Genomic DNA, 24,827 nt, shown 5'->3' with positions numbered 1-24,827 from the left:
TCTTTTGAGATTGGGTCAATCTGTAGCTATGGCTGGCCTGATACCATGTAGATCAGGCTGGCCTCAAACTCACGGAGATCCATCTGTCTACGTGTATACCACCACACTGGACATTATTGGTTCATAATATTGTAAAATAGCTCCTTTTGCTGCAGCCTTCATGTCTTCAATGCTAAATAAGAAAACCTAAATGTTTGGCCAATGATGACTTAACTGACTTAACTGTATATGAGGCCTCAGCAGCACTTCCCAGTTCTGGCTTCTGAGGAAATTTTGTGGTCCAAGACTTCTTCCTCTTATCCACCCCCCAACACAGGAAATTTCTGTGGCTACAGATTCTCTTAAACCCTAACTACAACTCATTCCTCTTGGCCCATTTTGGACAGTCTGCTGCCCCAAGTGTCAGCCAGAACAGTATGTGTTTTGAGGCTTATGTACTATCTGCCTGCCTACTATGCTGGAGCAGGTAGCAGGGTTCTAGTCACAGCAGCCTCTTGCATCCTGCAGAGGATTTTAGATTTTGCTCTGTGGGTAAAGTCACAGGGAACTTGTGAGGGGCTCTGAACAAAAGTGTTATCTGTTCATTCACTAACTGATAGAAAGCTCATTCACACAGCAGCACAGAGATAGGCTAGATGGGTGGTGTGAACACTAGGACGATGGGACAAGCCTATGGCAGTGATCAGGGAGACCAGATGAGGCCTGGCCTGGCACAGAGCTCTGATGGCAGGAATCTAGAAGAGAGCAATGTCTGATAGAGTAACAAGATTTCAGGATGGATTCCTCATCTTCAGGTAGGCAGCAGCTGTGTGAGATGAGTCACCAGTCAGCTGGTGGCCGGCAGAAAGGAACTGGCACAGCAGAATGATATTTCTAACTGGATGACTGGATGGGCGGTGGGATCGTTCATCATGATCATTAATGTTGGAACAGGATCTGCTCTGAGGAATCATTTGATGCACTGGATTTGGAGATTTCCATTTGGCCATTGGTGACATTGCCCAGCAAGCCAAGGAATATATTCCAGGAGATGAGTTTGATAGAACTCAGCACACACAAATGGTAGTTGAGTTCATGGGCATAGATGAGATTAGAGGACAATAGAAATAGTGAAGGGACTCTGCAAAGTATCAGGGCAAGCTAGATGTAGGAAGACATGAGGATTGGCCAGAAGAGAGCTAGAAGGATCATGTGTCAAGATCCAGGGGGCTGTCTCTGCCAAAGAAGCAATGTCTTATTTCCCACTCAGGTTACTCAGAACTAAACGACATGTCTTAAACTCAGGGAAAGTTCAAAGCCATCCACGAATGGTCAGGTTCTCTCATCCATCAGTGTCTGCCTTTTCTTTCAAGGGGGTAGACCATTCAAAGCCACATGTGACCTGTAACCCCCAGTATGTTGGAGGCTGAGTTAGAATGTTTGCCATGAGTTTGCTGCAAGCTTAGCCTAGTGAGCTGAGGGCCAGCAAGCCTACATAGAGTGACTCTGTAGAGAAAAAGAGAGGAGAGAGAAACATTCAGAGTCTCAGATTTCTCTAAAGTAGGAATCATAATAAAACCATCACTGCTGCTGTACAATATTATTTTAAAAAATAATTCTTCAGAAGGAATGGCTAGTTACACTATCTGTTTGACTCACAAAGGGCTACTTTCAGTCTCTCAGAAGAGCTTGTCTTATGTGTTGAGCAAGGACCGAGGTGGGAAGATTTCAGTCATTGTTCTTGGGGCTGCAGAGGAAGCACTGAATGCCCGCCCTGGAAATTGCACCCTGTATATCCACAAGCGCAAAGGATTTGTTAAGATTGCCTTGACCCATGGGTAAGTGGACTTTTTTTTTCTTCAGTTTTGTTGCAGATGGTGGTCTTGCTATGTAGTTCAGGGTTTCAAGTACAGCTTGAAGTGTTTTGAAGTCCATGAAGCAGCTTCAGGGTTTCATATGTAGTATAGGCGATAGCACTGGGAGGGCTGTGTTTGCTACTTTTCCCCATGGCTACAAATGCCTGAGTAAATCAGTTTGAGGGAGGCGGGTTTATGTGGGCTCCCTGTTTCAGGGGATACAGCTCATCTTGGTAGGGAAGGCATTTGGGGAGCAGGAAGCACTGGTCATGTTGTACCCACTGTCTCCAGGCAGAGAGCGATGAGTGATGGGACTCAGCTCATCTTCATCTTCCCTCCTCTTTACTAAATCTAAGACCCCTGCCCATGGAGAATGAGGACCTATACTCAGAGATCATCTTCCACTCCTCATTCAAAACTTCTCTCAAAACACGTTCATGGACACCCAGAGGTGTGTCTCCTAGGAGCTTCCAGCCCCAGTAGAGTTGACAATGGAGATGCACTGTCACTGCAGCATTCAGAGTTTGGGAGGTGTAGTTGAAAAAAAAAAACTGGATGAAAATACATTATTTAAGATTGTATTCTTGAAAAAATAAAAGATTGTATCCTTGAAGCTAGAGGTATTTAATGGTTCACCAATGGGACTGTGCAATTTTGGGGACTGGAGTTTAGATGTCAGCATGCACACAACAGGCCTGGCATTCTGCAAGCACAGGTACTTCCAGCTCTGACGTAGAGACATTTTATTTTAGCCTCTATGCATACACACGTGAGTGAACCTTCAGACATATTTGTATATACATTTACACAAACAACCAAACGAACATTTTTCATTCATTTGTAAACTGTGTCTTTCCTCTTTGTTATTCGCAGTGCCCATTTGGTCCCAGTGTTTTCTTTTGGTGAAAATGATCTATACAAACAGATTAACAACCCTAAAGGTTCATGGCTTCGAACTGTGCAAGACATAGTGCTGAATTTAACAGGCTTCACCATACCAGTAATCTATGGCAGAGGGATTTTCCAGTACAGCTTGGGCCTAATGCCATATCGGAAACCGATCTACACTGTTGGTATGTACCTGAAATACATAAAATGATCTTACTCAATTTACTATTAATGACTAGGTACTAATAATCAAAAGACGTAGCCTTGGGTTTGGATTTCATAATGTCTTAGACCACTGGTTCTCAACCTTCCTGATGCTGTGACCCTTTAATGTAGTTCCAGATGTTGTCGTGACCCCCAACCATAAATTATTTTAGTTGCTACTTCATAAGTGTAATTTTGCGACTAGTGTAAGTTGTAATGCAAATATCTGTGTTTTCTGATGGCCTTAGGCAACCCCAGCAAAAGGGTCATTCAACCCCTAAAGGAGGTTGAGAACCATTGTCTTAGACCTTAACTGAGCTTCAACCACAGTACTCACACCTAATGAACGATCTCTGTTCACCTTGGAGTGGCATTTGATTACCCTGCAACCCACCACTGTTGTGGGTTGTAAGACAGGAAGTCTCCAGTGCTCCTTCCTGGGCCTGTTTCTCTGCACTTGCCTGTAGCAGAGCGGTTGACTGACAGACAAACAGCCTCAGAGTTAAACACTTGATAATACATATACACACATACATATGTCTTCACAGCCACACCCACACCCCCAGCATCAGCTTTTTATGAAACGCCTCCTTTGTGCGAGTAATCATGCTTATGTGTGCTCAGGTGCAAATGCTTTTAGTTATAAAAGGTGTGTGTTTGAATCTCTAGATATGGGGAGAAGTAGAAAAGGAAAGGGGCCTGAGATTTTGCCTGCTTGGGATACGGAGGCAGGGGGAACCCAGGGTCAAGGCCAGCCTGAGCAACACACAAGGCTCTGTCTCAAAAAGTAAACAAGAAACAAGTAGCAGGAGTGAAATAATTCCCTTCTGAGGCTTGGAAGAGACTAGGAAGTTGAAAATGAGACAGTGCAGACACCACTGCTTTGACTTTATATAAAATAGAAATACCATCTTTACCACAATAGCCTGACAACTAAGGTCTGAATATAGTGACTTTTTAAAGATCTGTTTCACTAGCATTTCCTTCAATCCTTTTTCTCCTCTTCCTCCCCTCCTCCCCTTTCTCTTTCATAACAGAGTCTCCTGTAGCCCAGGCTAGCCTGGAAGTCACTTTGTAGCCAGGGCATCTTGATCTTCGAATCCTTCTACTCCCACTGGAACCCCTAATGCTAGGATTCCACAGGTGCCAGGTGCACATGGACACACAGCGCTTTCTGCCAACAGTTTACTCGAGCTTTGCAGTTCAAATGTAGTCACAGGAAGCTATTTTTAGCTGCCATATTTAACTCAGATGGGGTGTAGCAGCCTGTTGGTTAGTTACTACAGGGAGCACTGAGCTACAATTGCACTTCCAGGAACAAGTGGGGCATTTCTTTGGCATCATATTATCTCATCATTTCCGTTCAGCTATGGTAGAGAAGTATAACATAAATTACAAGTTATGATTCAAGGAAACAGTTTAATTGCATGTCGTGCATATGGTCACAAAAATTTGTAAGTACTGAAAATAAAGGGCATTCTGTTGAGTTAAAGGATTTTAATTATTACCTCATTGCATTAAGCTTTTGTGTGTTTTTGTTTGTCTGTTTTGTAAGCACGGTGGCTTGGTGTATGATTCTGTTAAATTCTGCCTATCCTGACAGAGCCAGGGACAAATGAAGTCCCTAAATGTGAGCCAGCTGTCAAGTTGTATTGTCATCCATAGGGTGCATTGTGCCTCTTTAGAAAACTCAGAGTGAGGGGACAGTCCACTAGCTCACCCCTCTGCTGACTTCCAGTGTCCTTAGTCAGTAGTGTCCCCAGCAGCCTGTTATTACCAAAAGTATTAAATGAAGATAATAATATGGATTTCTTTTTTTAATATTTTTTGAGATTCATTTATTTATAGGTGATACAATGCTCTGCCTGCATGTGTGCATACCCACCAGAAGAGGGCCCCAAGTGTCATTATAGAGGGTTATGAATCACCATGTTGTTGCTGGGAATTGAATTCAGGAACTCTGGAATAGACAGTGCTCTTAATCTCTGAGCCAGCTCAATAGTATGGATTTCATAGACACCGAGCTGTTAATGGTTATTTTTATCAAACTGTTTGTATCTCTTAGTTTCTCACTTAACCCAGCCATCACACAAATAACTGAGACACTTTTATATTTGTTTATAAATCTTACAGCACAACATTTAGCAGTTTTAGTCTTTTCTTGACCCTCTTTGCTATCCTGACTCCAGCTTTGCCCAAATCCTTAAGTTACTTGCTTTTTCATTCTTTCTTTGCTCCAGCTGAATCTCCTGCATCTCTCCTACACCTGTGCTGTGGCTGACTCCCCCACTTCCTCTTCTGGCTCCTCCTCTTCTGGCTTGCAGGAAGTCCAGTTTTATTCTGTCCCCTGCTCAGTGATTGGCTATCAACTTCTTTATCTGCATACAAGAGGACAATTGGGGAGCAGCGTTTATACAACATTGATACAGGACCTTCTCAGAACAAGGCTTACAACCAGATACCGGGGGTGGGGATACAGAAATCAGCATTTGAATTATACAATAACATTATGCCTATACCCAGCTGTCATACTTAGGACAACAGAGGGGGAGGCAAGATCCAAAAGCCAAACCAGTGTGAACCAGACTAAGCATAGACCTCTAATCCCAATTACTAGGCAGCTGAGACAAGAAGGTCACAAGTTTAAAGCTGACCAGGGCTGTGGATCAAGTTCAAGGCCAGCCTGGACAAAAGCTACATAGTTAGGCTCTAGTTAGCTTAATGTAGGAGTACTTGCCAAACATGCAAGAGACAAATTCTGTTTCCAGTATTGTAAGAAGGAAGGCAAAGAAAGAGGGAGAGAAAGCAGGAAGAAGGAAATAAGGAGGGAGAGAGGGAGGAGGAATTGGTTCTTGGTGTATGTGTCATCAAGGCTTGTGGCTAACATGGCCCCAGATGTACAGATTAATAATGACATTAAGAATCCTCATCATATATCAGGCAGTGAGCTGAGGGAAGTGGTAAGGTTTAAGGTCTGACTCTGAGTGACTAGAAGAGTTTTCTTTTTTCCCAGCCTTAGATTTTCCAATTCTAAGAAAGAAGGTAGGAGTAGCTGTCACATCCTCCCTTGGGCTTTTCCAGGGCTCACGACATGCAAAGCTGTATGTCTCAGTTCTGGGAGCATGATGCAGATGCACAGGACACAAACCTTCCTGACCAGCTTGCTGAGAGTGCTGAGTGTATTAAGCTTTCCTTGAGCAGGGATTCTTGGCAAAATGTTAACCCAAGTCAACTTGTGAGGAAATAGACAAATGTCTCATTAAAAGCAAACCAGCAAGCAAATAAAGAAAACAAAAACCTCTCAGTTTCTGGAAAGACAGACAGGAGGAGGCACTCAGAGACTCACAGCTGTCATCAGTTGGGTAAGCCAATGCCAGCATGGCTAAGGAAGCCCTTGACAGAGTTCAGTGTGGATCTTGTACAAAATGTCCCAGGATGGTATGGCTCTGTGGGTGTGAGTGTGGTGATGTGTCAGACACTTTGCCTCATTCTTAGAAAATGAAATAGTTAGGGTCGAGTCACATGGCTGAACTGGTGCTCTCCATGCCCTACTTCCAGATGTTTGTAGAGATACATAGTGGGGCTGGAAAGATGGCTCAGAGGTTAAGAGCACTGGCTGCTCTTCCTAAGGTCCTGAGTTCAATTGCCAGCAACCACATGGTGGCTCACAACATGGTGGCATCACAACATGATGTGGTCCGGTGCCCTCTTCTGGCCTGTAGGGGTACGTGCAGGCCGAGCACCGTATACATAATAATCAATAAATATAAATAAATAAATCCTTAAGAGAAAGAGAGAGAGAAGAGAGAAATAAGTGGCATTGCCTGGCATGGTGGCACATGTCTTACGTGCCATATATTTAGGAGGCAGAAACAGGAAGACTATGTCAGGTTAAATGCTAGCCAGGGCTGCATACTAGATCCTGTCTCAAAACCAAACAGACAAATGAACAGACTAAACCCTAGTAAGGAGCTAGGCAGGTAGCTTGGTGGGTGGAATTCTTGTCCAGCCAGCACAAAACCAAGATTCAATCCCCTAAGCCCCATCCCACATAAAACAGGTAGGGTGGATGAATACCTGTAACCCAGTACCTGAAAGTTAGAAGCAAGAGGAGCCAGGGTTCATGGCCATTCCTTGCTACATAATGAGTTCAATGCCAGCCCCGGTTACATGAGACCTTGTGTCAAAAAACTCTTTTTAAAGATAATAATCCCTATATGTTGATGTCCATATGTGCGCATGTGCATGCAAAGCACACAGGAATGGTTGAATGTGGCTGAGGGGATACAAAAGCTTGGATTCTCTCTAAATAAAAAAGGTAAGGAAATGTGTCTTATTTTAATGATTCCAACCCACATAAGAGCAAAAAAAGTCCACTGTGTCTTAAATCCACATCACATGCTTAAGGGGGAAACACAGGCTAAGGGACTTCTGAAATAGTAGGCAAGGAAGGGAACCCAACTGAAGTTTTCTTATAGGACAGGATGTGTTAAAGGAAAGAATAAAATCATGAGGAGTCACAGAAGTGCTTGGGAGACATGTTTACATACTGGCTTGGCCAAAGACAGGTAGTGGAGAAAAAGCAGCTAAAATGTAGGCAGAGACTAAAGACAGGGAGAGGTTATTGTAACACAGTCTGCAAGGATTTCTCTTGGCTACTTCCCCTGTCTGCTGAAAAGAATGTTTCTTTCTCCCCGGTATAAGGAGAGCATCATTTACATGGGAGTTTTAGTTCCTTCTCTTAGGAAGAAAAGAGAAGTCTATAGTGCCCTTCTCCATATCGCAGAAGCACCATCTGCAGTGTTTTAGGTGCCTTTAGCTCAAAATAATCCTGTGCCAGCATGGCAGCCCACACTGCATAGTACAACACTTTAGTGCTTAGTAAGGCATGCTAACTGCTCCTTGAAGGTTCATGTCTGCACGGCCATGCACCGGAGTCATGTATGCATGCATGCACATACAACTGCCATCCTTTGAACTTCTGTCTGACTGGATCTGGACTCAGGGTCCCTTTAGCTCCCAAGTATCTCCACAGTCCCACCTGACCACAAATACTCACCTTTTCTTTCTCCAATGGTACAGTTTAAGAAGGGAGTGTTCTACGTGACCCTAGGAGAGTCTTGGGTGGTGTAGTGGTACAAGTTTACAATCCTGGTGCTTGACAGGTTGAGAGAGTTTGAGGCCAGCCTGGGCTACTTAAGTGAGTTCAAGACCAATTTGACTACACAGAAAAACTGTGTCTAAGAGCAAAAACAAAACAAAAAATGGAGGTTATAAGGTCTATGGACTCTTCCTGCAGACAAGCAGAATAAAGATGTTTTTATTGTGAAAGATTGATTCTATCCTTCCCTGAGGGGAGAAAATGAGCATCCAGCCCTTAGGCTGCTGTCCTCCCTGGTCACAAAACTCCTTGTCCTCTCTCTGAGGTGCACACAGCACAGTAGTAGAATGGTTTTAAAGCAAGATAGGGAAACTTGGAGTCCTTGGCGCACTGCTGTGCTTTTCCAGTTCTCTAACACTGGTAAACTTAGCACAGCACATGGGGATAAACAAGCCTGCTGTGCAAGGCCACAGGGAGCAGCCACATTCCAACAGGGGCACAGATTGAAAGCTGCAGCATTGAAGCACATCAGCCACGACGTAATGAAAACTATAACACACCAGGTAGGGGTTTTTTCTCCTCCATTTTTCTGAGACAAGGTTTCCCTCTTTAGCCCAGGCTAGCTTTGATATTAGCCTGCCTTATCTGTGAAGGAGAGGCTGTTGTGGTAACCTGCCTAGGCTGTTCAGCATTCGATTTAGTGACATGTGATAGACACCCATAAGTATTAATGTTTCCAATAAAGGCTCAGTTCAAGTTCAAGAAACAAGAGGTGAAAGGAACCCACACAGACTTGTCCCCAGTGTTCCCAGTGAAAGGCAAGTTGGCTGTGGGCATCTAACAAGGGGACGGTCTTGTGATTAATTCACAAGACAAGGGCATATTGGGGCTCCTGGAAGAACCACTGAAATGGAATGAAACTATATAGGAAGGGAATATGATTGAGCTTAGCCATGGTGTCACTCATTGCTTGGAAAGAAGATGCCCTAGGGGAGAGGTCACAATTCCTGTGACATTAAGCTGGGAGCAGCGCAGTGACTTTCACCTTAGACAGCAATGCCTCTCGTCAGTCCCCATTGCATCCTGCACCGTCACGTTGGCCACCCTCACTGAAGTAGTCTCACTGGAAACTACAGCTTTTTCTGTGACACTACAAGTTCACTGGTCCGTTGGGTAGAGTTTCTCAGTTTCCTTCCTCAAAGTTCCGAACTGAGAGGCAGCTTTGAGAACGTCAAGTTATACTCTCTCATCCCACACTCAGAAAAAATTAGGGTGGAGAGAGAGCTAACATCCATCCAGTCTGCTTACTATGGAGCCAGAGTTGGCCTGGAACTCCTGGTCCTCCTGCCTAAGCCTCCTGAGTGCTGCAACTACGCGCACACAGCAGCACACCTGGTTTATATCCTCCAGTTGTTTCGCTGTGTATCCGAGCATTTAATGTCTGCTATGCATGCATTTGACCTCCAAAAGGTCAAGGAACCCTGTCCATGAGGGTGTGCAGGCTCCATCTGGTGAACCCCTGAGCAATTCAGGCTCTGGGTGTGATGCTCCTTTCTCTATGACCCTCAGCTTCCTTGTTGGTGCTCTTTATCACTTGCTGCCACTCTACTCCTTCACAGTTGCTCAGTTTTTCTTACATATTCACCTCTGTTACTGGCGCGAGCTCATCCTTGCATGGAGCTTGGCAGAAGACAAAGCAGGCCCCTGCCTTTGTGAACTCCAGCTTCCTCTTACAGCCATGCCCATGGGCCTCATGCCCAAGCTAATGACTTCAGAACAGTTTGCAGCAAGGTTTGAAGTTAACCAACCTGGAGCAGTAGCATCATCAGGCCAGCAGGGGGTGGAATGTACACAGGCCGCAGAGACTTGTGGTTTTGAACTCTAAAATTCTGAGATTACTTAGTATATAAACATCTTTTAAAAACATACACAGAAGAGCCAAATTTACTACCGATTGGCATTTTGTGAGTGTATAGGTGAAATAAATGCCTTTTTCCTTGTGGAACATTCATTCATATGATAGTCTCTGGAGGGAAATGTTCATCTTTCCTAGTTTTTCCTGCACACTAAAAACACTGCTGCACCTAAAAATATTTGCTTCACAGATAGAATCACACTTCGTTTTTCCACTTTTCCAGGACATTTTAGACATCGTGTGTGGCACACTATTTGTTATTTCTTCTAAAAATTTAGTCGCCTTGGATTCCAGTGAATAATGTTGCTCAACTTATGTAACTCTTTTCATAATGAGCTGTGGTCGCTTTCAGTTTTGTGATTATATGACTTTCTCTTGCACAGAGGCTCCACTGTAATGATATGTGACACTTTCTATTGTTTCAAAAGATATTGATAGACATGTATGTCTATCTATATACTGTATATCAAAAGATATATATTACATATTTAAATTCAGAATAGAGTAGCCAGGCATGATGGAGCATGCCTTCATTCCCAGCACTTGGAGAGGCAGAGGCAGGAGCATCACTGTGAGTATAAGACCAGCTTGGTCTTCGATTTGAGTCCAAGACAGCCAGGGCTACACAGAGAAACCCTGTCTCAAAAAGACAAACTGACAAACACCCACAGACCTGAGGGATGCCAGGTGGCCTGCGCATTTCACAGTGAATCACACTAAGAACGCTGTGCCCTGGCTGTCAGCTATGCCCAGGGGAGATGAGGGTGACGTGGCACACAGGAACGCCTACTCTGCTCACAGCTGCAGTCTGCACAGCAGCGAGTATGACTCAAGAGTCAACCCCCAGGAGAATGACAGCCCAGTGTGTGCTGAGAAGGGAAAGTCTGTATTTGTTGTCAAGTGGGATGGTGTGACTGAGGGAGGCAGCCAGTGAGCTGAGGAGAGGACTGGAGCCAGCAGGCTGGCAGAATGCAGATTGGCAGCCCAGCCCGTAGCTGCCCACTGGAGACACAGGCTGAGTGCGGTGGAGGGGTGGTTGTTCCTCGAAGATGATATGTGTGCTCTGCCCTTTGCAGTTGGCCGCCCCATCCCTGTTCAGCAGACTCTGCAGCCGACCCCAGAGCAGATTGAGGAGCTGCATCAGACCTACTTGGAGGAGCTGAGGACACTATTCGAAGAGCACAAGGGGAAGTACGGTATTCCAGAGCACAAAACCCTGGTGTTTACATGACTGCCTCCTCCACGCACAAAGGAAGACAAGAAAGCATTGTTGAGAGAAATAAATAGTTTAAATAGTTCTCTGTGGAATTCTTTCTTTCTTTCTCTCTTTCTTTTTTTTGACTAAGGATGAAATTGCAACTAAAAGATATTAGTGGTGGAGACCGCTGCTGGGATTTTGTATTGTGGTAAATAAAAATACAGTAAATGGAGGTTGTAGCCCAGTGTTAGAATGCTTGCCTGACATGGATAAAGCCTTAAGTTTGATCCTTAATACTGGAAAATAAAAATACATTAGATGATTACAGGAATGGCTTGAAGATGACTAAGGCTTAAGAATCTTCTTCTGAGTTTAGGGGGACTAGAACATTCTTCAGTTTCCTAAAAGGTTTAGAATTACTCACATGCTCAGAGAAAAAGCAAAATACCAACTTCAAAGGGCCTCTGGGCTCTAAGTGATCAGTACTGTGGCTCCAGTGTGTCATCAGTGGCCAGGGCAGCTGTTGGTCAGCACAACTGACCATTTAGAGACCGATTGACTTGCCATGTAGAGAGCTGAAGAGACGGGGCTCCACTGAGCAGACCAATTGTTCCTGCATAATGTCAGTTTTAGTACTAGGTAATTTAGGTTGTTCAGGTCCCATCAATATATCTGCAGAATTGTTATTCCGATTTTTGAAGCAGGATGAGTCTGCCACGTGGAATCCTACATGGATACGAGCCAGTGTCATTTCTCTTTACACTCAGAAACATGTGCATTTGCAACAGAAAAGGATGTCTACATGGAAGATGTCATGGTCTGGTTTTAGGACATTGTATAGGGTGCTGCAGATGTGGTATGCAATGGATGTACTTGTAATTTCCTCCCTGTGGTCGTCTTTTCACCCAAGACAAACTGTGAAAGAAAACACCCTCTCTTCTGAGTACTGTCCAGTTTAAGGTAGGCAGAGTTGAGTCTTCTCTGCTTGTTGGTATCTTGGTGCCAGGGCCAGCTTGGGAGCAACCAGAGGACATAAAATAAGTAATTTCCCAGTGAGTGTAACAAGTAACTTGGCTAAAATGTGAAGGTTTTTCTAAAGCTATTCTGTTGGCTCTGATTCCTTAACGATTCTACTTTATTAGGAATTTATTAAAGGCATGTACCTCCCTTACAACCCGACTACCCTAAGTAGGAGGGAAAGGAGATTAAGGAGAACAAGAATGAAGCCTTCGGGCTGGAGAGATGGCTCAGTGGTTAAGAGCGCCACCTGCTCTTCCAGAGGTCCTGAGTTCAATTCCCAGCAACCACATGGTAGCTCACAACCATCTATAATGTAATCTGATACCCTCTTCTGCAGATAAAGTACTCATATGCAATAAATAAAATAAATAAATCTTTAAAAAAAAAAAGAACCTAAAAAAAAAAATGAAGCCTTCTGGTTATCAGTCCCATGGGGCAATTCCCCTGGCGTAACGCTCAGGAGTCTTGCAGATCATCTACCCAACAGAAGAATCTGTACCATCCAAGGACCAAACTTGGAGGTATCACCCAAGAGTGCCATGCTGCCTCCCTGGGCCACCCTGCAGGAACCTCCCATCTCTCTCTCTCAGGTTCCCTCCTCCCATAGATGGTTGTTTTACAATATAATAGCCAGGCCAAAGTCCCAGGCCCTTGTCTTTTGTCTTAGGTTGATACTTCTTCTGAGTCTATCTCAGATGTTTATCAGTTTGTAGGGACAAAGTCTCAGTGGGGTGGCATTCCAAGACTGTTTTCATCCTGGGCCCAGACTAAGGCAAGATTACGTTCTTTCATACATCCCCCTTTCTATAAAAAAAGATGTTTTTAAATAGGCAAACTATAAGAACTATATACATAAATACACATATATACAGAGTCAACAGGTACAAGTTGCATGTAGATAATCCAGTCCTTTTGTGCTTACAGTCTTGGAGAAAGTATCCCACTATCCTCTCATAGTGAGTCCTAGTCTAGTGTCCAAAGTTTTCTAAAATCTCTATTAGAAATTACGTTTTTCAACCTATAAACGTGTTTTTAGTCCTTAAACTAAAGCTTATAACAACACTGTAGTTATCTAGACTTCAACCCCATCAGAGATTCAAGAAGGAAATATTATCTAATATGAAAGAAGCACAAGCAAGCAACTTCCAAAAGCAAGACAGGACAGAAAGAGTTGACTGCCTAGACAGTCACAGGTTTTCCTCTATTGTTGGGGCATCCAGTCTTCAGCTTTTAGGCTCAGTATATCTAACAGACATAATTGGTGAGCCAGTCTCGTGAAAACCGCACAGCCAGTTACCTGGTGCTCTGCTATTATTGTAAGACTCCAGGATGGAATCTCTTTCCAGGAGACCCCAAATGAGAGACAGAGACCAGCTTGATGCAAAAGCAAGTGGCTTATTGATCTTGCGTGCTAAGGTTGACCTATACTCTGGCAAGAGGCACCATGAAGAGAAGAATCTTTGGGTTTTTATATTCTTAGCCTGCACAGATTTTTGTAGCAGAAGTCTAAAGCAACTCATTGGTGGGTCCATATTGGGTGGAGGCTGGATCTCAAGGGAAACCTGTGGGTCATAGGAATATCGACCTTCAGGCAGGTTGGGTGGAGGCTGACTCTGGAGGAGAAGTTTTGTTTTGGTTTGGTTTTATCTCAGAGGAATGTTGGGAACTAATTGTATCTAATCACTCCAGTGGAGTCTCTGGAAAATGCTGGCAGGTCTACTTTATGGCAGTGCATGGTCTTTCCCAGAGCACAAGAGGGAGTGACGTCACCTGGAGGACAAGTTCTCATACAAAACATGGTATTAAATGCAGAATATAAATTACATATAGGATATGGCTTTAATTTTGCCCTTACATTATCACAGTTTGGGCTATCAGTCTGCCATCACCAGTAGAGACAAGAACATTACTTCAGTCCAGTGGTCATTCTGCCACATTTATTTCTTCTATGCCCATCATCTCCCTTGAAGTAGATTGGCGGTGTTGTCAGGAGCAGGTGTGTCTCTCCATCAGAAAAGCCCTTTATTATTAAGTGCCATATTCTATAGATCTCTGAAGTGTTTGAAGAACATCTTTCTATTTACTATTATGCACATACATATCTATTTAGTTATATATCTGTGTATTGTTTGCTTAATCCATCTATCTTAATGTATCTAGATAAACAAACATTGTTTGTTTTAGCTATTTACTATTTGCTTAACATATATATGAGAGACTAGATAGAGCTTATTCTGTAATTAGCTAATTTAGTACCTATTAACATTTATAGGTGACTACCAACTTTTATCCCTGACCATCCTGAACAGGTTATAACACTTAGCTTTCATAAGAATAGAACTGTATATCACCTTTTCAAATGAGTTGCACATATACAATACATTAAGTAAACAATGAACAAAATAATCTTAAATTTCTACCAACATACAATATATAGTTTAAGGTTTTATCAACATACAATATGCAATACATAAAGCAAAAGTTGAATAACATACTCTTAAATTTCCATCAATCTACAATACCAATGTAAAATATTTGAAGCTAGTAGATTCAATAATCTGCTTTTTATCCTGTAAAACTATATCCTTCTCTTTTATCCTTCTGTCCTTCCCCCTTTTTCCCCTAATGCTAGATAGGATAGAAAGATAAGAGAGAAAGAAAGATAGGAGAAAGAAGAAACCCCTAAATGTAACTTTTGCTAACTTATAACCAACAAACACTAGTAACCCACCAAAAACACCCACCTCACCTATTGGAAATGGGGGCATCCTGCTCTCAAAATTACTTTTTGCTGTCTGAGGGAAAAAAACATCTTTTTGGTATCCTTAGAAAAAACAGGACATTGGCCGGCCAAGCATTGGAAAAGCTAGCTGTATCTGTTTCTGTCCAGTCTTTTGGGGGTTGATCCTTTGGGCTAGCCCTTTTAACGTTGATATGCATGCAGTTTCTTCAGGAACCAGTAGCTGAGGCAGTTTTCAAGGTTGAATCACCTGGGCTATCTGCTTTATCTTCATTATTATCTGGGTTTTTTGTTTTTGTTTTTGTTTTTGCTCTGAAAATACACAAACTTTTGAAAGTATTAGTATAGGTACATTTCTACATATATATGGAATATGCAAGGTGTACAAATTATCTAAAGATAAACTGTCCTATTTTTGAGCAGGGGTAAGCTATCAATTTTATACATCTGTTTGAGCTGCAATATCCAAGCCGTGTAAAAGATTGCCATGTCGTAAGGACCAGGTGGCCCTTAAGATTCCCTTGCTATATGAACACATTCATTTTTTAGGTACTAGGAGGTCTTCCCTGGTCAGATCTAGTCTTTATAAGTTTTGTCAGCAACCATATTTTTCCCTCCCTGTAGAAACATAAAGATAACCATGTCCCCATCTTGAAACTATTGCAGGTTTTCATCCCATTGTCCACAGATCTTTATAGTATATTGGTTATCCTGGTTCCTCATTTTTTTTTTATAATCCAATGTCTCTCAGCTGCTGTTGTCCCTTTATAACCTATATTAAGAAAATTTAAAGTCAACAAAGCACTATTTAACCTGTCCCTGGAGGGTCTTTACCCTTCCCTTTTGTTTAATAAGCATCTCTTTTAAGGTATGGTTAGTTCTTAACAACTGCTTGTCCTATAGGATTGTGTGGTAAACCAGTAATGTACTTTACATTATAATATGTAAAGAATTCCTTCATCTTAAGGGACACATATGCAGGAGCACTGTCAGTCCTAATTTGTGAAGATAGTCCCATAATTGCCATTATTTCCAATAAATGAGTAATTACACAATCAGCCTTTTCAGAACTTAAGGCAGTTGCCCATTGAAACTCTGAATATGTATCCATGGAATGATATACGTACCTTACTTAGTCTTCCAAATTTTGCAAAGTGAAACACAAACATCTGCCAGATTTCATTCCTTTTGGTACCCCTACAGTCAATTCCAGCCAGTAATGGCATTTGATTATACAAAGAGCATGTAGGACACCTATTAATTATTTCTCTGGCTTTTTGCCAAGTGACAGGGAATCTTTTCTTCGAACTCTTACCATTAACATGATGTTTTTCATGAAATTTTGAGACTTTGAACACATTTCCTATGAATAATTAGTCAACTTCCTCATTTTCTTGTGCCAATGGGCCTGGTAAACTGAATGGGATTGAATATGAGAAATATACAAGGGATAGTTTCTACTTCTGATGACCTGTTGCAGTTCCATAAATAATGTAGTTAAATCTGAGTTATCACGAGTAAATTCAGCAGTTTCTAGATACAAAACAACTCTTTCTGCATATTGAGAGTCAGCAATTATATTAAGCAATTCAGGAAAATCTAACAATACCATAAGGGTTGCATACAATTCTGATTTTTGAACCAAGGTAAATGGGCTTTGATCACTTTAGTCATTTTATCAGACTTATTACCAGCCATACTCAATGTTTTTGCATCAGTATAGAAGGTGGGTGCCTCTGGAATTGGTGTCCCCTTTCCAATACTTGGAAGGATCAAATTTGTTCTTTTTATAAACTGTATACATTTGCTTTTCAGGTATTTGTTATTAATTTCTCCCAAATAATTACTACAAGCCTTTTTTTAAAAACCAATCTTCATTGATTACCCATAATGACATAATCTCAGAATTAGTAAGAGGCACTACAATTACCACCAGGTCAGTTCCTGACAGTTGGTGTAATCTTATTCTACCCTTTGTAATCAATTCAGAAAATTTTTCTATGTATATCTTCAATTTTTTGCTTTGTTTATTTACTAAGAAAATCCACTCCATGATTCTATCTTTCCTTTGTCTAAGGATCCCAGGAGGAGAATGTGTTGAAGGTAAAATAACCAAAGTGCAACTAAGTTTAGGATCAATCCTATCCACATATGCTCATTGTAGTTTTTGCTCTATCAGAATGAACTCCTTTTCAGCTTCAACTATTAGACACCTTGGACTGTTTAAATCTGAATCCGCTTGTAACATGTGAAGCAAGTTTCTTAACTCATAAGTAGCTAGTCCAATTGTAGGCCTTAACCAGTTAATATCTCCCATTATTTTTGAAAGTAAGTAAGAGCTTACAACTGATCTGTACCTTTTGTTGCCAAATTTTTTTGGTTCAGTTACTTATAGCCTAAATAGGTCATTGAATCTCATCTTTGTACTTTTTCTACAGCAAACTGTAATCCCCAGCATGGCATAATTCTTTGTGTTTCCTTAAACATTTTTCTAAAGTATCAGCATCAGAGTCAGCCAACAAAATATCATCCATGTAATAGTAAATGATAGCTTGAGGAAACTGCCTATGAAAAAACAATCTTTTAAGTCAATCACTATTATAGGCCATGAACTAGGTAACAAGGAAAGTAAAGGAATTCCAGGCTGTAAAGGTTGAATTACTCTAGTCACTGCTCTCAGATCCATTATCATCCTCCATTTTCCTGATTTCTTTTTTACAACAAACACAGGGGAATTGCTAGGGCTGGTAGACTCTTCTATATGCTGAGCCTCCAGCTGCTCTTGTACTAAATGGTGAAGTGCCTGCACTATTTCTTTTGTTATGGGCCACTGCTCTTGCCACACAGGTCTGTTTGAATCCATTTTAGGGGCAAGTCTGTTGATATATGAGCAGTGGCCCCTCTTATAAACTTGGAAACTCAATACCTGAGAAGTTCTGTGTTTGGACAATGGGCATGGCTTGTGGTTGCTCCTGATTACTCATATTAATATCTTCCCCCGAATCATGTACCATTTCAGCCTTAGCTTCATCATTGTTTATCTCTGTAATTGCAGAAATATTAATCTGAGTACCCTATTGTCATAAGAGACCCCTGCCCCATAGATTTATGGGTATGTCAGCCACATACGGTCTCAGCTGCCCTGTCTGCCCTTCTGGTCCCACACACTTAATCTACCATATGCTTTGTTCTATTTAAGATAATTTACCGATACCTATAATTTCTGTATAAACCTTCTGGAGTGGCCAATCTAGATTCCAAAGCCTGTTTGGAGAGAATCGTGACATCGGCGGCAGTATCTACCAGACCTCCATTTCTTTCTTTCTAAGATTTATTTATTATTTATTTAATGTGCTGCCCACATGTGTGCCTGCCCACCATCAAAGAGCACCAGATATTATTATAGATGGTTGTAAACTGCTATGTGGTTGCTGGGAATTGAACTCAAGGCCTTTGGAAGAACAGACAGTGTTCTTAACCTCTGAGCCATCTCTCCAGCCCCAGACCTCCATTTCAACACCATTCATTTGTATTATTAATTTAGGCCTCTAGTCATTAACTATTGTTTGCCAGGACACACGTTTTCCTGTACTCCCAAATGCACCTGTTCTTTTTACTAGAGCAGATTTGTCGCTTTGCCCTTAATGCAAGGAAACAGTAAGAGCTGAGCAATTCTATCCTCTGCATTAATTTGTGTCTCCTTCTTTTCATATGCCATGATTTTAATTTCTTCTTTACAATCTCCATTTATAATACTGGTTTGTACAATAAAGCCTTGAGAAGTTAATTCACTTCTTCTCAGAACTATTCCTACTGTCCCTGAAGGCAAACAGCCGTATACACCAGTGCTCATTTTGTAACATTCAACCTGTGGAGAGAGTGTAAGAGACATATCTGAGGCCAGATCCGAAGCTGTGCTGCCTTTAGTAGCATGCATTGGTTCCTAATCTGCAGTTTCCTACAAGTCTGTTACTTCCGGCCTGGCCGTGGAAAACCAGCTTGTATTGTTGGAGGGGTCCTGAGCCAATGGGCCCCTCTTGCCATTTCCTGTCAGCAAGATATCTCTTTTAGATTGACACTCCCTAGACCAGTGTTTTCCTTTCCCCACAACTACTACAGTACCCTGGAAGTCTTGGCACTTTGCTACCATCATGGTCAGAAGCTCCTTGTCTCTCCTATGAGTAATATTTTCTTCTGGGTTATTGTGCTGGTTATTTTGGTGGCTGGAACTTTTACCTCTACAGTTTCTTTGCACATGACTAATTTTACCACAATTAAAGCACTGGGTGTTATGATATCTGAGACCTCTGGCTATAGCTTGTCATATAATATTGTTTTGATGCTCCTGAGAGTTAATATTAACCGTGTCTCTTACCCATTCATCTAACGGAGCTCCTCTTTCCTTTAATGGTCTAATTGCCCTCTTACATTCAGTATTTGCATTCTCATATGCCATAATCAGTTACAGTGCCTGTTTGGTCTCAGAGACTGGTATGTCTGTATCTAAAGCTGTACTCAGTCTCAGCAAAAATTTTGTGAAGGCTTCCCCAGGCCCTTGAAATACCTCAGTAAATGGAGTGGTTGTCTTACCAGGTTCCTCTACTATGCCCCAAGCTCTTAGGCTGCAACATGACATTACTCTATCTTCAGATTGAACTTGTTCTCTTAAGTCAGCATAACACCCTTCACCGAACAATAGATCTTTATCAACATTTATCCCCTTTGTTGTATTTTGTTGTTCTTTTCTCATGGCCTCATTTTACCACCATGATAGCCATTGTGATTGTTGCGCCACTTCCTTCCCCACCCCCCAAGACAGGGTTTCTCTGTGTAGCCTTGGCTGTCCTGGACCTGCTTTGTAGACCAGGCTGGCCTGGAACTCAGCCTCCCTAATGCTGGGATTAAAGTCATGCGTCACCACACCCGGCTGTTGCGCCACTTCTAATACTGCTGGAACCAAACTTTTCCAATGTTGGGGAACAAGTCCATGCTGCATAGCCCAGTTACTTAACATTTGTTTAACAAAAGCCAAATGCATTCCATACCCCATGACAGATTCATTAAAATGTTTTAAATCCCACATATCTATTGGACGCCATGCCATTTCATCATGCCCCTCAGCACCGCTATGAGCAGGCAGACGTCTTATAGTAACTGGAAAAGCCGATGGTGTCTGTGTGGCTCTAGGGGGGTTCTCTATCGGAACATTTTCCTCCAAAGGCCTTTTTGTTTGTCTGCTTTCCTGTTCATCTAGTTTTTATTTTTCTTCATCTCCTTTCACCAAAGGTGCTGTTTGCTTTCCTAGTCCTTTAACTTCTTTCTGCACTTTCTCCAACTCTTCAGTCAAGTCTGCAATTCTTTCCAAAAGGATAGAATTTACTGACACTTCTGGTTCTCCTATCTTATTAGCCTCTCTTCCAATCCTTCTAAGAATGAAATACAATAAAAAGACAAAGAAAAAACAGAAAATTTCCTCTACGTATAAAGCAAGAGTTTTGTAACTGCAGTTGCGATTTTGCTGATACCCTGAAACAGCATTTCTATATGCTCAAAATTTGCATCTTCCCTCATACCATTAGAAATTACAGAACCCATTGGGCCCTATGTCGAGCACCACTAGTTGGTTCCAATTCCTTAATGAATCTATTTTACTAGAAATTTATTAAAGGCATGTATCTCCCTACAGCCTGACTACCCTAAATAGGAGGGAAAGGAGATTAAGGAGAGGAAGAATGAAACCTCTGGCTATCAGTTCCATGGGGGAAATTCCCCTGGTGTAATTCTCAAGAGTCTTGCAGATCATCTACCTGACAGAAGAAGCCACACCATCTGAGGACCAAATTTGGAGGTATCACCCAAGAGAGCCAAGCCTCCAACTCCTGGCACCATCTGGCAGGAACCTCCTATCTCTCTCATAGCCTACCCAGAGTTGCAGGCCTCCGTCTTTTGTCTTGGCCTGATACTTGCTCCTCTGAGTCTATCTCATATGTTTATCAGTTTGTGGATACAAAGTCTCAGGGGAGTGGCATCTCAAAACTGTTTTCACCTTGGGCCCAGACTAAAGCAAGATTACATTCTCTTCACACTATTCCATAGTAATGAAACCTGTTATAAGCCAAGGCCCATGTGAAATGGGAAATTCCCTGTTCTCTAATTGGCCCACAGCAATAATCAGCAACCCTTCCCACTGCCATAAGAAGTCAGGTTGGGGCTGCTTACTTTCTGAGCATTAGGTGGGTAGAATGGCACTAAAAACAATGTTCTTTCCAAACACTTCTAGGGCTGAGTGCTTGCTTCCCTGTCTCCTGCACTATTTGGGAGTAAGTCCATCCAATCACAGTTCATTCCTATGTTTTCAGGCTTCACATTTGGAAATGTAAAGTTCCAGGCTGGAGGGAGCCTGGCATGCTCTCAGCAACGATAAAACAGTGCCACCCGATGGCTGAAGAGATGATCTTTCAAGTAGGAGCACCTAGAACCTGCTTAAAAAGCAAAGCCTGGGGGTGGAGATAAAGAGGAGTGGACCTCTGGAGCTCAAAGATAAGGAAGCCAAGACAGGGACCTAAACGTGGAAAACACAGCGGACAGTACCCATGGAAGAACATTGGAGATTGTCCTCTGGCCTCCATGCACATGCTACATGCATGCACGTGTGTCCCCGTCTGTACACACATGCATACTACATACACAATAAAAAATAATAAAAACATGCTACACAACAGCAAGAATAGGGAAGTTGTTCTGCGTGGGCAATCTGAAAATTCTTTATTTTGCCAGAGCAGAGCCTTTACAGTGCTGTAGACCCATGATTCATCCTTTAAAGAAATTTCTTGAAAGCCCAGGATTATGATTTCTTGATTTCACGGAGGCCTGAATTTTAACACGACATTTAGTGAGGAGGCCAGGCTGATCTCCCATCACCAGCTGGATTAGCCATTTAGGCAGTTGAAGCCCAGGTATGTCAAAGCAGGGTTCACAACTTGAGAAAAACACCTTCTTGCAAATTTATACAAGTTATGACCTTTAAAAAGGTCTATATAAATGGCTTGACACTTGGCATTTGGGAAATGTTATGTTCACTCCTTAGGGAAGAAGGTAGGCTTCCCCCCTAACATCTTAGGGTCTCCTGAAGATTTAATTAAGCCTAGCCAGTGGTTCTCAGATACTCAGAGCCCAGCCATAAATTCCACATAGTCCTACAGGTGGCGAATGAAGGTTTTGTAAGGAATTTTGCCATCATGCAAAGGCCATGTGTAACGTTCACTAGTGCGGTTTCTCAGAGGTCTCTCCAGCTGTTAAGGCTCCATCTACTGTACAGTCACATATAGAGTTTAAAGCAGCAAAGGAAAACCAAGCAGAAAGACAAAAAACGACCTCAGGCCCTGTGAGAGACACCGGGGAGTATACCTGGGGAAATGCGTACATGTGTTGTTTGGCTTGTGCAGTTTTCCTCCTAAGTGTTCCTTGAATGCCAAGTGGAGCTTGAGTTGTTCCTTTCCTTCATGTACAGCTCGAAGTTTGTGGAACTGCCAGTGGCCACTGTTTCTGCTTCTCTGGAGGGAGCAGCTTCCAGGCAGCTTTGCTCTTTCCAAGGGACCCGCTGTGAGGTTGCAATTCCCTGCAAACCTTCTCACACTGCTTTGAAAACTGTAGGTTTACATCAAGGGCATTGACCCCTTGTCACAGGCAGCGGCCGGGAAGTGAAGTCATCACTCTTTAGTAGAAAGTACATTTCTGTGGAGACGAAATCTAGTTGCCACATGTGTATGGCTCAGCCTTCCCTCTCACTAAGGCAGGCTGCCAAAGAAGGCGGTGAGTGCGAGGACAGTGTGGCATGCACCCACTCTGTATTCTTCCCGAAGAGAAGGTTGGGTTGGGCTGGGCATGGTGGCAGGTGTCCTCTAATCTTAGCAGTCAGGAGGCTGAGGCAGGAGAATCACTGTGAGTTCCAGACCAGCCTGGATTACAAAGTGAGATGAATAAAGGAGGATGGGAAAGAGTTTGAGGGGAGAAAGAGAGAGAGAGAGAGGATGACTGACTCTGTTTTGTCTCTGGGATTTGTTGGTTAGTTATTTGCATCTCAACCACAAGTGACTAGTTCTTACATTTGTAGTGTGTGTGTGTGTGTGTGTGTGTGTGTGTGTGTGTGTGTGTGTGTTGATATCAGATGTTTTTCTCATTCTCCGCCTTTTTTTTCTTTTTCTTTTTTGAGATAGATTCTCTCAATAAACTTGGAACATTCCAATTTGATTAAACTGTCCAGCCAGCCCCTAGCCAGCTCCTGTCTGTGTTGGCATAGCAGGCATGCCTTCACACCCTACTTTTTTTGTGGGCATCAGGTTATAGCTCGGGTCCTTATGCTACAAAGTATGTGTAAAGAGGTAGGGCATGGAGCCAGGAGTGGTGGTTTATTCCTGTAGTCCCAATGCAAAAGGACTGCTGTTCAAATCCTTTCTTTAGGAGTGATAAGCTTTTTCTTTTCTTTGGTTTTTTGAGACAGGGTCTCTCTGTGTTAGCCTTGGCTGTCCTGGAGTCACTTTGTAGCCCAGGATGGCCTCGAACTCACAGTGATCAGCCTGTCTCTGCCTCCTGAATGCTAGGATTAAAGGAGTGCACCGCCACCATCTGGCAGGAGTGATAAACTTTTGTATTTCCTACATTGCATGTGCTTCTGTGACTTTTCAAATATCTCTCTGGTGGTAAGAGTTTAACAACTAATAAATGTGTGTTTTCTGTGTTGGTATCAGTTTTGGGAGTTGGTTTTGTAATTGCTTTTAAAGACTTGGGAATTTTGTGGTTTGTTTTTGGCTTTCTGTTTCTTTTTAAGACTTGTTTTACTCAGGAGGCAGAAGCATGTGGATCCCTGTGAGTTCGAGGCCAGCCTGGTCTACAAAGTGAGTCTAGGACAGCAAAGGCTATACAGAAAAACCTTGTTTTGAAAAAACAAACAAAGACTCGATTTTATTTTCACTATATAGATCTCTGACTCTGTCTTTGTCTCTCTCTCTGTCTCTCTCTCTCTTTTCTCTCTGTCTATCTCTGTCTCTCTCTCTCTGTCTCTGTCTCTCTCTCTTTCTGTCTCTCTCTCTGTCTCTCTCTCTCTCCCTGTGTGTGTGTGTGTGTGTGTGTGTGTGTGTGTGTGTGTATAGGTTGTTTTAATTTTGAGACAGGGTCAGGTGTAGCCCAGCTAGCCTCTACTTTGAGCCCCGATTTCCTTATTTTCTTAGCTGCAAACTGGAGTGCATAGGATACTTGTAAAGTGTTGTTGGCGAGAGAGCTTCACAGTGTGTGACGTAGTGTGGAATCACAGTGTCCCCATGGAGCCTCGAGGACGGCTCAGAAAGAAATCTAAGAGAGAAGAAAGTAACTCTTCAACTAGAAAAGCAAAAGAAAACAAAAAACAGTTTTACCAACCTGTCACAACTGGCACCCTTCCCTTTCCTTAGGAAGACCTTTGCACATACAGTTCCCTTTGCCCTGTAGACCTTCACTTAATTAAATTAGTTGCTTAAAACTCAGGTGAAGGGCTGGAGAGAGAGAGTTCTACTGTTCAGATGCTTGCAAGCATGAAGATCAGAGCCTGGTGCCCAGAATCCAGGTAAGAAATCAGGCTGGGGAGGTGATGTGGAGAATTCTGGGGCTTGCTGTGCAGCCAATATAGCCAGCAGAACCTATCAGATTAAAAATGGTCAAACAGGGGCGGAGACCCAGGCCCTGCAATTGAGCAAGAGGCAAGCTGAGCTCTCCAGAAGTGCCCAGTGATCTGCCTAGCTCTGCACAGTAACAGTGACACCCTGCCTCAGCCTTAAGCACCCTCCCTTGCCTCCTGCTCCAGGGGAAATTGGATTCTTTCCTGCCCACCAGAACTTCTGCCTCCTGGTCAGTGCTGAAACAGCAGACCCTGTGGAAGGGACAGTGCTTGCTGT

At 42.7% G+C, this 24,827-nt stretch overlaps 1 protein-coding gene across 1 annotated transcript in view; it reads left to right on the top strand.

The window, feature by feature from the left end:
- The window catches only part of LOC311595888 (2-acylglycerol O-acyltransferase 1-like), a 33,949-nt gene extending 9,124 nt beyond the window's left edge, over positions 1-24,825 (top strand). Inside the window, exons 5-8 of the mRNA XM_084778968.1 lie at positions 1,643-1,817; positions 2,709-2,908; positions 11,020-11,134; positions 24,737-24,825. Of these exons, the coding sequence (XP_084635094.1) occupies positions 1,643-1,817; positions 2,709-2,908; positions 11,020-11,134; positions 24,737-24,791 (545 nt within the window). The 3' untranslated portion in view covers positions 24,792-24,825. The remainder of the gene's footprint in view (positions 1-1,642; positions 1,818-2,708; positions 2,909-11,019; positions 11,135-24,736) is intronic.
- The last annotated feature ends 2 nt before the right edge of the window (positions 24,826-24,827 follow it).

The sequence above is a fragment of the Acomys minous genome (assembly GCF_964271855.1).
Source record: "Acomys minous genome assembly, chromosome: 4".
Classification (NCBI taxonomy): domain Eukaryota; kingdom Metazoa; phylum Chordata; class Mammalia; order Rodentia; family Muridae; genus Acomys; species Acomys minous.
Note: the sequence above shows the minus strand (reverse complement) of the source record. Positions and strands in the feature narration are given on the sequence as shown.